This window comes from Eptatretus burgeri, chromosome 2 (genome assembly GCF_056783735.1).
Source record: "Eptatretus burgeri isolate ZD-2024b chromosome 2, Ebu_testis_v1, whole genome shotgun sequence".
Lineage (NCBI taxonomy): Eukaryota > Metazoa > Chordata > Myxini > Myxiniformes > Myxinidae > Eptatretus > Eptatretus burgeri.
In genome coordinates, this window is record NC_140962.1 from 125,233,014 (window position 1) to 125,248,249 (window position 15,236).

Below are 15,236 nucleotides of genomic sequence, written 5' to 3' on the forward strand. Positions count from 1 at the left end.
CTATCTTTTAAACGGTGACAAAAACATCGTTGTCGGCCACAGCTAATCTCACTTTTAAATAGCAATTTATGAAGGGGGATCAAACAGCCAATTGCACACCTAAACAGCTTAGTTGTGAAACACCGCACATATCTCCAACATCCAATTGAAATTATGCACTTGCATGGAATCGCAGCACCACATGTTGGAAGGGATTCAGCGCATTGCTCCTCATCGTAGGTTGATCCAGGCCAGTAGTATCGAAAGGGAGGGTTTGATGCAGTAATGTGTCCCATTTCTCAATGTCACAATATTCGCTCGCTTACACTCACTCATATTTCTCTTTTTCAAACTGGAACACATTAATTTGTTAAACACCTCCCTTTCAATACTACTTTCCCTGCAGAGCTGAGGCTTTGCCTTCCTTTCATATGATCATTTATTTTACCAAATTGAGTAGTCAAATAGAGAGCCTGTAAATATTTCTGTTAAATTTTTGGGAATAACTGAATTTATTCAGAAATTTAAAAAAGGTGGTGGTAGCCCATTAAATCCTCCAACTCCATTTTTAGTCAGTTCCGAAGGAAGTGACATAAAATGGGGGTCCATGTCCGTCGATCCGTCCGTCCGTCTGTCCACAATCAATCTTTCGATCATTATTATTATTATTATTACTATTATTATTCTGCAACCAGTGGTCAGAATGACTTGAAACTCGGAGGGATGATACATGGGGAGATGCCGCAGAACGTCCCTCAATAAAATTTCAGATTTGTCATCAATTGACTTATTTAATTAGTCTAATCAATTAATCTTCAAAGTCCTAAAACTCGTAGACTATTCATAGTTTTTGCTTCTGGTTTGGTATAATGTCTTCCTTTCTGAAATTACAATTCTGAAATTCTTACAATCCATCTATGGAACAATGTCTACAGCTTGTCTGAGCGTTTTTTCCGAATTTTTGTCCAGGAGGAAAGAAGATAATGAGTCTTAATGAGTTCATCAGGACCAATTAATCTTCGACGTCCTAAAACTCCAAGAGTATTCGTAGTTTTTGCTTTTGGTATGGTATTATGCTTCTATGGAACAATATCTACACCTTATCACAGCGTTTATTTTTTCCTGAATTTTTGCCCAGGAAGAAAGATAATGAGTCTTAATGAGTGTGAAGTTCATTAGGACCGGAATAAAAGCAATGAATGTTCATGAATATATCCAATATCGATGAAGTCGGAGCTGACCAGGGCCCACGGGCCGTATTTTTTTATTAATACTTATACTTTAAACCCATAAAGTAATGTATTTATTCCATCCCTCATTATATAACTTGTCAACACATGCTGTTAGAGCTTTCTTATAACAGTCTTGGAAAATATTTCATGTTTATAATTTTGAATAAGAGTCATCTCGCCATAAACATCCTTTATCTTCCATATACATTCAAGGTAATGGTGAAAGTTCATGGTATCTTTTAATATACTCTTCTTTAGACCTATAAGTTTCTTTTTCTTTTCACATTTGAATTCATTTAACCCTCTCTTTAAGTATCTCTTTAAGCATATGCCATTGATCTAACACCTACAAATTCAATCAGTATCTTTTCACCTAATTCATCTTTAAATTTACGAACAACTTTTTTATTCTTATTCGAAAAGAGCGAGACATTAGGATAATAATTACTTGTATCATAAATATCTTCATCTTCTTTCATATCCTGATAAACATCATCTGTAGTTATCTCGAGTATGAAGCTATCCGTATCCATATATAGCAATACAATATTCTCTCCATATCTTTTCTTTAGATTATGATATAAGTAATCATACATTAAATACTTTGAAATATCTAAAACAGATGTTCCCACATAAATCGGTTTTTCCATCTTTATTCTCTCTTTATTCAAATGAACAGCACAAAAATTATCTGTAAATATTTCAACTCTTTTAAAGCTTGGTTTATGTATCAACTTCTCTGCCTGCTCCCACATTGTAGCAAGCCTTACATTTTGTCTATTCCTTTATTTTCCATTGTTTTACCAAATACAGAATTTTTCATCAACTTGTAAAAGTCCTTCTCAAAATCATTATGAGCCTTTGTTCTCATCATCGCATTATAATCAATATAGTTACCTCACCAATGATTTGACTAAACTTTAGTGTCCTATGTACCTTTTTAACTTGTAGTCCTGCTTCTATAAATTGCTTTATATTTCTTTGATGTAAAACATACTTCTCTTTATCAAACAATGTTGTGAGTAATTTAGCTGTAGGAATATATTAAACTAATTTGAAGAACTTAAGAAATGTTCTTGATTACCACTGAATAGCTCTTGATTGGGGATCTCTTTGTCAGCTCCATAAGGAAGGTCTTTATGTTTGTTATGAAGTTTTATAGGATAGTTTAAATCTACTTCAAAATAATACCCATAATCCCGTTTATCTAAATCTTCTTGACTTGTGAAGATTATATCATCTAAGACAGACTTGTACTCGTATTCTTTCACGCATTTAAAATTACCATCGGGTTGAGATTCAGACATTGCCCAGGCATACAAGTTATTAGCATCAAAGGCCATTCAGTAAGATGTGGGCTCATCAGGTGAGAAGTCTGGAAGATATTTATTATTTGCCTCAGCATATTTCTTTGAACAAACTTGTGAAATTCCTCCTCTTTTAGCCTTCTCAATCATCAAGCGCATATCTACATCACTTAGAAGATCAAGGGGTTGTTTAGTCATTTTTAACATTGCACTCTAGGCTAGTCCAGGAGATGTATAATAATGGACAGAATGAAGTCCATAGGAATCTTCACGATAACAAACTTCTCTTTTTTTTTTTTACTAAACAAATATAAGTATGGAAGCAATTGATAGTATCTCTGATTTGGATGATACCATTGTCATCTCAAATGATACTAAAAGAGAAGGTGACTTCAAGGGAAATGCTATAACAGGAACAGACTGGAATACAAATGGAACAAAAAGTTTTGAAATAAATAATCAACAAACTTATTTGAATCAAGCTGATAGTTTCTTGTTGTGTAAATTAACATTCACTAAGGCTGGGAATAACAAACGCTACACTCGTAAATGATTTCTTCTGGAAAATGTTTAATAGTGTTTGTTTGTGTATTGGAACAAAAGAAGTTGAAGCAGTTGATTATGTCTGCTGCATCTGAAATGATGAAATTTACATGGTATTCATTTCCTGATAGAATGGGTAAGGGGACCGGCGAAGGTTTTTTTTTCCTGATATGGCAACGGGAACAAACACAGACCCTGGTTATAGTCAAATAAAGGCAATATATAATGATGATACAAAAGCAGATCATAGTTTTACTGTGGCAGTTCCTCTTACAGGTATACTTGAATTTTGTGATCATGATAAAGTTGTGTATGGACTTAAAATTAGATTTCAACTGCAAAGGAATGAAAATGAAAATAGATTGCTTTTTGGTGTTGGTAGTGCTTTTGATGCTCAGAATAAATTTGTTGCTGATGAAATGACTTGGTATATTAGTGAATGTACTCCTAATCTTAAAACAGAAGAGATGTTGAATAGAAGACTTAACTCAAAGAAACCACAAAATGTATCATACCTTAAAAGAAGATGTCACACTTTAAACTGAACCAAACCACTTACATGTGGAATTTGGGTGTTCTAGAAGGAAAGTCAAAATACCTATGGCTCATTTTTAAGAAACTAGATGCAGATACGAATAAGAATAATGCGTTGAGTGATAATACGAAGGTGAAACAACTTCATGCTTCTCTGGATGGAACATTTTATCCATGAGATAAATTGGAAATTGATTGGGGAAAAAATTATTATGCTAAAGCATACAAGTCTTTCCAGAAAGTGTGTAAAAGCAATGGTAATAAAGGACCAATTTTGGATGTGGTTGCATTTAGAAGCCGAGATACAATTTACGTGATTGACCTGAGTGCTCAAAAGGAAACTATACTCAAATAGAGTGGATACTTCCCTATACGTTGAAAGAGGAGAGAGTGAAGAAGTCGATACATATTATTTGCTTTTGGAAGAAACAGAATTACAGACTAATACAGATAATGGTGTTATGATTAGTTTCACATAATTTTTTGAAAATTAAATGTCGTAAAGTGCCAACTGGGGTATATGTTAACCAAATCGATTTCAATAAACTATCATCTTGTGTTCAAAATCAAAAGCCTTGTATGATTAGTGCCAATACAATTCAGAGAAAAAGAGAAGTAAGAATTGATGTTTTGCTCACAAGAGAACAGGTGAAAAACTTGAACGATACTGGCTCACTTAAAATTAAAATGTCAAAACCAATGTTGAAAAAATATTTAATAAGAGAGAAGAGTGGAGGATTTCTCCCATTTCTAATTCCTTTATTTTCTAGTTTAAGTGTGGCTGGACCATTGACAGGTGGTATTTCAGCAGCTGTGAAAACTGCCAAGGAAAGTAAGGCTCAAATACCGGCTCAAAAAGAGTTGGAAAGACATAACAAAGAGTTGGAGAAACAAATGAATGGAAGTGGTGTAATTGTAGATTTTGCTGACAAAACTTGAAAGCCTACCTGATAAAGCGAGATTGATAGTTGGAGATATGCTTTCTTCTATCGCACAAACAAGTGTAAGTTAACTAAAAGTGGTAATGGATTATATTTTCTCATAAATAAATGAGCATTGATGAGTGGTTTAAATAATTTGGAAAGAATACACCATCAAATGTAGAACTTACCAAATATTGTAAGAGATTAAAAATTGATAATGTGGTTATTTGTATGAGAGATGAATTAACAAACTTGCCTGAATATACAAAGGTATTATTATAAATTTAGAAGATAATCAAAGAAATGGTTCTCATTGGGTTTGTATTTATAATAATCACGTTAAATTTTATTTTGATAGTTGTGGTCTTCCATCACCTATTGAAGTCATGAACTTCTTCCAGAATGGTGTTTATCAAACATTTCAAGTCCAATAATTAAATTCCAAGCATTGTGGTCAATTATGTCGATATGTGTTATTTCAACTCAACAAAATATAAATTTTTATGATGTTATTTTTAATCTAATATGAATGACTTATGTTGGAAAAGATGGTTCTACCTTTGGTGTATCCCAAGAACTGGATATTGATTTATCAAATTATTACACAAAAGCACAGGCTGAACAACAAATATAGTATAGCAAAAATATTATTATGTAAAATGCTGATAAATTATTAAATTATCCAAACACAACTGAGACGAATGACTTGGTGAGATTAAGTGATTTATCACAATATATATCCCTAAATAAAACGGCCGTTTATTCCAAAGATACAGAAATGTTGATTTTATCTCCAGGTCATACAGAATTTACAGTTCCAATTGGAATAAAATTTTAAATAGAAGGGCGTATCATTTTGATGAGAATAGAACATTGGAGATATGATATGAATGATTCCTGGTATAATTGGTCATTTAAAATTCACCTCCAAGACTTGAAAGAAATAAATCAGTCTCGTAAGGAAAAAATATTATCCACTTGGTGCTGATAATAAGATTTCTGGAAACACGATGAGCAAACAACAAATAAAATAATTTAATAAGGCTAAAATCAATAACAGCTTTGCCGTAGTTTATCTCATGAAAACACCAAGAACAGGATTATATATAGTAAGTAAGGGAATGCAAACTGATTTATAAATGGGAAGATGGGGAGGTATGTATAACCTGTCATCATATTAATCTGTCATATATTTCTGACATAAATGACAGCAAGAAGGCTTTAAGAAAATTATCATTTCTGTGTTCAAGCATACCTACAAGAAAAGGGTATTCGGTATTTTAATAAATATGTTCTACAACATAAGAATGGGGGTGTTTTCAATCAAAGATAGGCTTTATACTGAAGTTGCTAAACCAACAACTTTGGATTTGACTAAAATATTAAATAATGAAATGGTTTTAAAGTTGAGAAAATACAAGGCTCTTTTAAAAATTCAGAATTTTTTTTATTGCTTTCCTGTTGTAAAAAAAATATATATTTTGGATCCAGGAATATCAAAAAATCCAGATGAATATACGTATGTATGATATTCTATGGGGTGAAAGTGGTTCAAGGGTAGTAAGGGATGAGGAAGGAGTTGAAGAAACTCTAAGTCAGAGAGATTCATAGTTAATTATCTGGGGTAACCTCTGGTTACTGTTTGGTACAGGAGGCAACATATCTGTACTATCTTCATGATTGACACTGTGAAAACAGGAAACACAGGCAGTCTCAATTTACATAATCATATTTTATTTTGCATCATACCTTTCCAGTAAATCTCCAAAGAACATTGATACATTGGGTAAATTCAAAGATGTTTAAGAGAACAGGCAGTCTCATTTAACATCATCATATTTTATTATGTGTAATACGTTTCAAGAAAATTTTCAAAGAACGTTGAAACATTGGGTAAATTCTGTGATGTCCATCTCAGAGGCAGGTTATTAATACATATATTTAGGTCATTATTAAATTCCTGACAACCGAACTGGATTTCTGTCAGGACGTCATTCATTCCTTGTGGAGATCATTCGAATAACAATCCACCTCATGTATGAGTGACTGAGATGGTGAAATAAAAACGAAAATAAATAATTATTTATGTAATTAATCATATCCAATCAAAATGAATACCAATTATTGCACCATCATTCCAAGAACGAAGCAAGACTTTACAACACACACGCACACGCACACGCACACGCACACGCACACGCACACGCACACACACACACATCCATGAACCCATACACATATACATATCCATATACATTTTATTGGCTTTCATTAACAGTTTTATCATGTATGGAACTTACCATTGTTGTGATGGGTCATTGTATTCTTCATCAGAGGAAAGATTGGAACCGACCAAGTTCTTGTTCATCTCCGTTTGGTCAAAATGAGAGAAACGAGAAACGGTCAAAAAATAGATTTTCGAATGAGAGAAATGCCACACTGATAAAGCATTTTTTTAGGAAGTGAGAAACAGTCTGACTGGGTGTGGTTAAAAAAAACAGGAAAGAACAATGGGTTAAGTCTGAGAAAATATCCAAGTTGATAAAGGTTGTCATTTCTCAAAAATTAATGTGTTATGCTTGAGAATAGGTCCGAGTAAGGAAAATATTTTACAAGAGACGAGTGCAACAAAACAATTTTATAAAATAGAACGTAAACAAATATTTATTGAGTCTCGATATAAGTTTAATATCCATGAGTGGTATCAAAATATGCTCAGACAAGAGCATTAAGAGAGGTTTGTCATTTCATCTCTGCTCAACAAAGATACTTAAAGGTCTTAAGAAGAGTGTATTAAGAGACCATGAACTTTCAACATTATCTTGAATGTACACGGAAGAGAAAAGATGTTTTTTGAGAGATGAATCTTATTAGAAATTATAAGCACGAAATATTCGCAGAGATGTTTGTAAGAAAGTGCTAACAGCACTTGACGGTAAAAGATATATAACGAGTGATGGAATAAATGCATTACCTTATGGGTTTAAGGTATAAATATTAACAAAAATGGAGTTGGGGGTTTTAACGGGATACCGCCGCCTTTTTAAAAATTGATGACTAAATTAAGTTATTGCCGAAAATTTAACACAAATATTTATAGGATCTCTATTTGACTACTCAATTTGGTAAAATAAATGAGCATATGAAAGGAAGGCAAATTCCCAGCCCCACAGGGAGAGTAGTATCAAAAGTTAGGTGTTTAACGACATAATGTGTTGCAGTTTGAAAAGGAGAAATATGAGTGAGCATAAGTGAGCGAATATTGTGACTGAGAAATGGGACACATTACTGCGTAAAACCCTCCCTTTCGATAATACTCAGGTCATCTTGCACAAGGTTCAGCAACCAACTAAATGATTCCTTCAGGTCAGGTCTGGTATGGGAGCATGCAACGGAGCAGCCCGTCGCTGCATCCACTTTCTGCCCATACTCCAGGGGCCTCTGTCTGGCCATCCCCCAGGCAGATGTCTGGCCCATCCCCATCTCCTTGAGATGCCGATCAACTTGCTGCAACCACGAGGCACCTGATGGCCCCCTTGGCCTCCTCCCTCATGAAGCTCCCTTGTTGAGAGAATCTGATGAACAGGATCAGCATTAGGAAAACGAGCTTGTCCATACAGCTGCAGCTGATGGTCACGGACTATGCAGGTAACAAATCTCATTTGAGTCTCGCTCAGCAACCACTCATTGGACATACATTCTGACCAGCGATAGCCAAGGATTCTCCAAAAAGTCCTGGTACCAAAGAAATTAAGTCTCTGTCTCTGATCTCTGGTCAGTATCCAAGTCTCACATCCATAGAGAAAGACAAAGCATGAAGGAAATGAAGACTCAGACCTTCATCCTCCTGCCCAGGTATCGACAGTGCCATACCTCGTCATTCATTGAATTCATGACTCCCCAGGCCCGACCCAAATGACGATTGACCTCTGGCTCACAGCCAACAAAGACATGACAATCACTGCCAAGGTAAGTGAATCTCTCTGTCATATCAACATCCTCACCACAAACAGGAACAGACAAGATAGCAGCATCCAAGATGTCATTGAAAGCCTGGATCTTGGTTTTGACCCAGGAAATCCTTGATCCCAGTGGCTCTGACTCCTCATTCAGCACCTCAAGAGCCCCCAAACAGATATCCACAGTCTCCGTAAAGATGACTGCATCAACTGCGAAATCAAGGTCAGAGATCTTGACATTCCCAAATGATGCACCACAGCTTGATCTCTCCAAAATCCTCCCCATAATCCAGTCCGTACAAGCGCTGAAAAGGGTTGGGGGCCAGAACACACCCCTGTTGAACTCTAGTAACAACTGTAAATAAGTCGGAGATTGCATCACCACATCTCACAGCACTCTCAGTGCCAGAGTATAGTTCAGAAATCAGATTGATCAGTTTTGGTAGCACCCCATGAAGACCAAGAATCCTCCAGAGGGCATGGCCATTTACTGGATCGAACGCTTTGCAGAGATCAGCATAGGCTGCAAGCAGCCCCTGCTGAAACTCTTGTGTGCGTTCGATGAAGAATCGAAGAGCACTGATAAGGTCAATTGTTGACCTCTTTGGTGTAAAGCCTGACTGCTCTGGGCATTGGTGCTCAAGCTGATGGTGGCGAACCTGATCAAAAATTATCTGAGCAAAGACCTTGCCCGGCACTGTTAGCAGCGTCAAATCTCGTTTGTTGTTGCAGTCCTGGCAATCACCATTCCTTTTCCAGAGAGGGACAACAAGGCCCCTCTTCCACTGAGTTGGGATGATGCCTGTGTTGCAAACACAGCACAGAACAGCATGCAACGACATGAGTGCAGCATTTACACCAGCCTTGAGAAGTTCGGCATGGATGCTGCAGATCCCAGAAGCTTTACCCCATTTCAACCAGTTCACCGCAGCCTGTGCTTCCACAAATGAAGGTGAATCACAGTTGCTTGGTGTTTCAGAAAATAGAATAGTGACACCCCTGACATTCAAATCAACAGCTGGTGGGTCATCCTGGTCCAGATGCTCAAAGTAACAGGCCCACCAGGCCTTCACTTCGGACTCTTCCGTCAAGAGCGCACCACCCTTTGCTGCAAGAGCAGCACACTGAGGGACGGGCTTGGAGGAACGCATTGCACAAATTCCCCTGTAAGCAGGACGAAAATCACTTGACCAAAGGTGATGCTCTTCCCCCTCACAGATTCCACGCACATAGGCCTCCTTGGCCACCCTCAGCACACGTACAGTTTTACGCCTTAACTCCCTGAACAGCTCAGCTCTGCCATTAAGCCTGGCCCTACGACTCTGGTCAATGGTATCCAGTGTCCCTTGAGAGATAAATTTCTTCACCCTCCAGTGTCTTCCAAGACTTTTACCAGCAGCATCAAGGATGGAAGTCTTGAAGGCACTCCACAACTCTTCAAGATTTCCCAAAGCACCCAGACTCTCTAAATTCACACTCAGCCTGTTCACAAACTCCTTCGCTGCCCTCTCATCCTTGAGCTTGCCAACATCCAGTCGAGGCTGCGACTGTACCATTCTCCCAGATTTAAGCTGCAACTTCAGAGCTACTACAACTTGCCTCTGGTCGGTATTGAGGAACTGAACACTCCGGTCGGACCTGCAATTCTGGATCATCCTCCACCATCCATCAAATGAGCACATGGTCAATCTTCTTTGCCACACCACCAGCGTTGGAATACCAAGTTCCAGAGTACTCACATTTCTAAACCCATGGTGACCAACACAAGTCTTATAACCATCTGTTACAGTTCCAGTTGATGCATTGAAGTCCCCTAAGACTAGAAGAGTATCTCGCCTGGGGCACTGATCAACCACAGACTCAAGCATGGCATAGAATGCGTCCTTCATGGTGAGATCACTCACCTCAGTCGAAGCATATATCGAGACAAGAGAAACGACACCCATAGAGTGACACACCTTCATCTGAGACAAATAAAAGACACCTTTTGTGTCGAACTCTTAAACACCTTTTGTGTCGAACTCTTAAACACCTTTTGTGTCGAACTCTTAAACACCTTTTGTGTCTAACTCTTAAACACCTTGTGTGTCTAGCTCTTAGACACCTTGTGTGTCTAACTCTTAAACACCTTGTGTGTCTAACTCTTAAACACCTTGTGTGTCTAACTCTTAAACACCTTGTGTGTCTAACTCTTAAACACCTTGTGTGTCTAACTCTTAAACACCTTGTGTGTTTAACTCTTAAACACCTTGTGTGTCTAATTCTTAAACACCTTTCATGTCTAAGTCTTAAACACCTTATGTGTCTAACTCTTAAACACCTTGTGTGTCTAACTCTTAAACACCTTGTGTGTCTAACTCTTAAACACCTTGTGTGTCTAACTCTTAAACACCTTGTGTGTCTAACTCTTAAACACCTTGTGTGTCTAACTCTTAAACACCTTGTGTGTCTAACTCTTAAACACCTTGTGTGTCTAACTCTTAAACACCTTGTGTGTCTAACTCTTAAACACCTTGTGTGTCTAACTCTTAAACACCTTGTGTGTCTAACTCTAAAACACCTTTCATGTCTAAGTCTTAAACACCTTTCGTAAATTTGGCCCTTTGTGTCTTGCACCTTTTCTCTTCAGTATTTCAGATTGAACGATCCCCTCGATGAACTGCTTCAAATATGCTTAATCATTTTTTCTTATTTTCTCATAGTTGTCAACGACTTCATCAATAATAATACCACTACTGATTTTAAAAGCATGCTGGCTTGGTATTAAAGAAAATACTAAAGGCATTTGTGGATATTCACTCTTGGAAAGTTAACAATTCTCAACCTCATTATTCTCATCCATAAATATTCTCGAGATTTCAGTAATCATCAGAGTTTAAGGGAGGTTAAGAGGAAGCACGTTTATGAATTTCATTATTTTTATGGTATAACATCATATCGAAGGGTTGGTGGTCTTCTTTCATAATCTGTGATAATAAAGTGGAAACATTTACCTTTCTGTATGATAATTGTGAACCAATTAGCATTTATGGAAACCACAAAGTGACAAAAACGTTCCCTTTATAATGTTCCACATCAATTCACCTCCAAACACTGTTCATCACTGAGTTTTCGGTTACAATCTCAGGGTTGTTAGTCTGTCCTTTTTGCCATGATTCACCAATGTTGAAGATTATTTCACCGCTGATCACAGTTATCTGTCTCTCTGAGCGCGCAGCATGTTGGCTGTGATCGGCAGCTCGGATCCACATTAACTGAAGATAAGTGTCGTGTGTGTGGTGGTGATGGGACAAGATGTGAAACGATCCATGGTGAATTTAGCAAGTCAATTCCTTGGGGAGGTGAGGCTTCGGCATGTGTTATTGCTTGCCATTGCATGTTTGAGAATCTTTTTTTTGATCCAAATCTCTAAAAATTGATTAATTTAGACAAATCCGTTTTTTATTTTATTTTATTATAAAGTACAGAAGGCCTATAGTCATGAAGAACGACCTCCTCTGAACAAGGGAAAGGAATGAGTCAATCCCAATGAGTTGAGTAATATCACCTTTAGACCAGACACAGAAGGGGTTGTGGGGGGGGGTGGGGGTGGGGGAGAGGAAACAGGGATCAGGCAGATTACCTCCACCCCAAAATTCCCCCAGCTGGGTTTTTTTTCTGACAACCCCAATATTGACATGATAATTCTCCTGAAACTAACTCCACTTCCTGAAGTTGATTATCCAAATCCCTAACACTGCTGCCTGCAGGTGGATTTGAACCCAGAACCTCTGGCATTCCAGTCCAATGTCCTGACCAAGAATTGTCCTTACCAATCAAACAAAAACTCCATCAGAATTGTTCATGAAAGCTGAACTAAACTCAAGTATTTCAAAACTAATAAATGCTGATCATAGCTGGGATTCCACAGGGAGGAGGAGGAGATTGGGACCACACTCTGTGCAGAGCGTTGGTTCTGCTTAAGCAATCTCCTTGGCTATTGGGCACAATCCTGGATCGGTCGCCACTCCGACACAGTATACCAGCAAGCTGGCACTCATTTTGCCGACCTCGGAAGGACGACAGGCCGAGTTAACCCCACCTGGTATTAATTCAACAGCTGAGCAGGATTTGAACTCAGGACCCTAGGATGCAAAGCCCACCACCCTAACCGTTAAGCCAACACCAGGCATGATGCCACAAGGGAACTTTGGAAATGATCACAGCTGGGATCTTTTCAATCACAGATGTAAATGTCATTTTGTCAGTCATTCTGTCATGCGAACATGAAATAAGAAGAAAATTCAGTAGTCAGTATGAAGGTTTTTTTTGGGGGGTATTTGTAGTCAAGGCTCGTGGAAGAGTTGAAGAGAAAAACAAGGTCATTCTTCTCGAACAGCATCAGAAAAATCACCCACCACTCAGAAAAAAAACATCTGTGACTGGTTGGAATCAACCTACAAAGGATGAATGTAATATTGCTTGCCTAGTTTCCCCAACACAAGACTATTAATTTGTGGTTTTGGGGAAAAGCGTTTTGAATCTTCCTCATAAAAAAGATGGAATGAAAATGAAAACTCGTTCCTTTAGGTCTCCTTGTAAGACATTCAATAATGACCCACCGTATTACCTTACAGACTATCACAAGGTAGTTCACATACCTCGTGGTGCTGTCAACATCGAAGTGGAAGAGACTGTACCATCCAAAAACTACCTGGGTATGTTCCTTTCTTTTATATTTATAAGGTGAAATTTTTCGACAATGATTTATAAATCGAAGTTCAATGTTAAAATTCTCATTGCACAGTCTTGCTTTTTCTTAAATCATAACTTCCTTAACGAATATTAAACTCTTGTTGACATTAAAGTAATATCAACTATAATGATAACAATTAGCTGTTACTCTAGGTCACCCATATTTTTGGTGGTATGATGAATAGATCTGTGTAAAATGAAAGCTAAATGTTCAACGGTTTTTTTTGTTTTTTCAATACCATGTACACAAAAGTACATGGACAGATGATCGGTCGGTCGGACGGAACTCATTTTATTGCCCCGTGTCTCCGACCTTGGCGGAGGGACATTGGACAAAAAAATACTTTCTGTGACTGTCATTCTCAGGGATTAAATCTGAAATTAAAGCTGCGTTAGGTGTTGAGTTATTACGGGTGAAATACAATTTTTTGTTTTGAACTTTCAGCCTTACGGACAAAGAATGGTTTTGTTCTGAATGGTGATTGGACAGTGCAGTGGCCCCATAGTCTCACTCTGGCTGGAACAAGATTCTTGTACAAGCGACCAGTTGGTGAGGTGGAGAAACTTAGTGCTCGTGGACCTATCGATCAGCCAATCACCGTAACAGTAAGTGTGAAATATCTTTAAATGCAAAGTTTATTTACATGTTTGTAATCGTGTTCCAGAACTTCTGCTGCAAAAGTGTGAACTAGTTTCTTATATATGTTTGCATACAGCTGAAAACCCTTCTATACTACCCTTCTCTGCAGCTCTCCGTCCACACCCCACAGCTATCCCGCCTCTCCCCTCAGCTAGGCAGCCACACCCCTCAACTGTCCCACCCACGTTTGTCCTGCACCTTTCGTCAGACATGGATTATCTGCTCTCCTCTCCCCTCAATTCCCTTTCTAAATTGTAGAGACTCCAATTGCACCGCTGTCAGATGGCTGTGATTCTCGTGTTGCATTTTGCAATACTGTTCCCCTTACTCAGTCTTTATTTTCCTATGTGTATCTCTCCAATGGCCATCGTTTTTTGCGAGAATGTCAGGTCAAACCTCCTCTCCAGCCTGTCCTGCTACGTTCCTACCCTTCTTGGCTCATATAATCATGGCCTTGTGATCGGGTTTGTCGAATTAGTGGCATTCAGTGACATAAAGGTGCCAAGTTGTTTGGGAATTTAGTGAGGTGGATTTGTGTGGTCTGAAATATGCTTTCTCTCTCGCACACTGGCCTGTTATCTCAACGCTTCCTGATATCAAAAAATTATTGGAATTCCTTCCTCAAAAGACTTTCTCTCCTTTACCATCATCCCATCATGCCTCCCATTGTCCTATCCATCATCCCAAGCATGGTATGCTGAGACACATGGTGGAGTAATCATGACAAAGCAGCTATTTTCTCCGACTGGAAGGCATACCCAATTGATGGAAACGTAAAGTCCCTCCTCGTTACCCTCAACCAGTGTGTATCAGTCTTTCAATGAGCCAGATTCCAACATTAATCTCACCTGTGGCAAAAAATTTCAAGTCTCTCATCATCCTCCAAAACCTTTTTTCAGCCAGCCAAGTACTTCCTCTCCATTGTACACTCCCTTCTGGAACATCACTCCTAAGGGATGCAATCATTGTTGACACTCAGGGTGTGATTTGCAAAATTTCTAGTGGGGGGGGGGGATAAATTTGACAGATATTATGGGTTTTTACTTCCACCACCGAAGGTGGAAGGAGGTTATGTTTTTACCCCTGTCTGTTTGTTTGTTTGTTTGTTTGTGTGCAGGATATCTCAAAATGTTGTGGACATATCCGGAAGAAATTTGGTGGGCAGGTTGGGTGTGTGACAAGGAAGAACTGATTAGATTTTGGTGAAGATCCAGATCTGACTCCTAGAATTTTTAAAGTGATTCTTCACCATTGAGAGAAAGATCCAATAATGATATAGTACTGTTTCGCATAATATTTCAAAAATGTATTGGGGCTCATATGTTCCCGTGGATCAGGTATTGCATGGCGGAAGTATGCACTCAACTGAGTGCCCTTCTAGTTTT

The 15,236-nt window shown here is 38.1% G+C and overlaps 1 protein-coding gene across 2 annotated transcripts in view; it reads left to right on the top strand.

Moving 5' to 3' along the window:
• The window catches only part of LOC147033001 (A disintegrin and metalloproteinase with thrombospondin motifs 6-like), a 152,522-nt gene that overhangs the window by 120,565 nt on the left and 16,721 nt on the right, over positions 1 to 15,236 (top strand). For both annotated transcript variants that reach the window (XM_085871105.1, XM_085871104.1), the window contains exons 16-18: positions 11,695 to 11,818; positions 13,094 to 13,174; positions 13,657 to 13,817. In XM_085871105.1, coding sequence (XP_085727231.1) covers positions 11,695 to 11,818; positions 13,094 to 13,174; positions 13,657 to 13,817 — 366 coding nt within the window. The remainder of the gene's footprint in view (positions 1 to 11,694; positions 11,819 to 13,093; positions 13,175 to 13,656; positions 13,818 to 15,236) is intronic.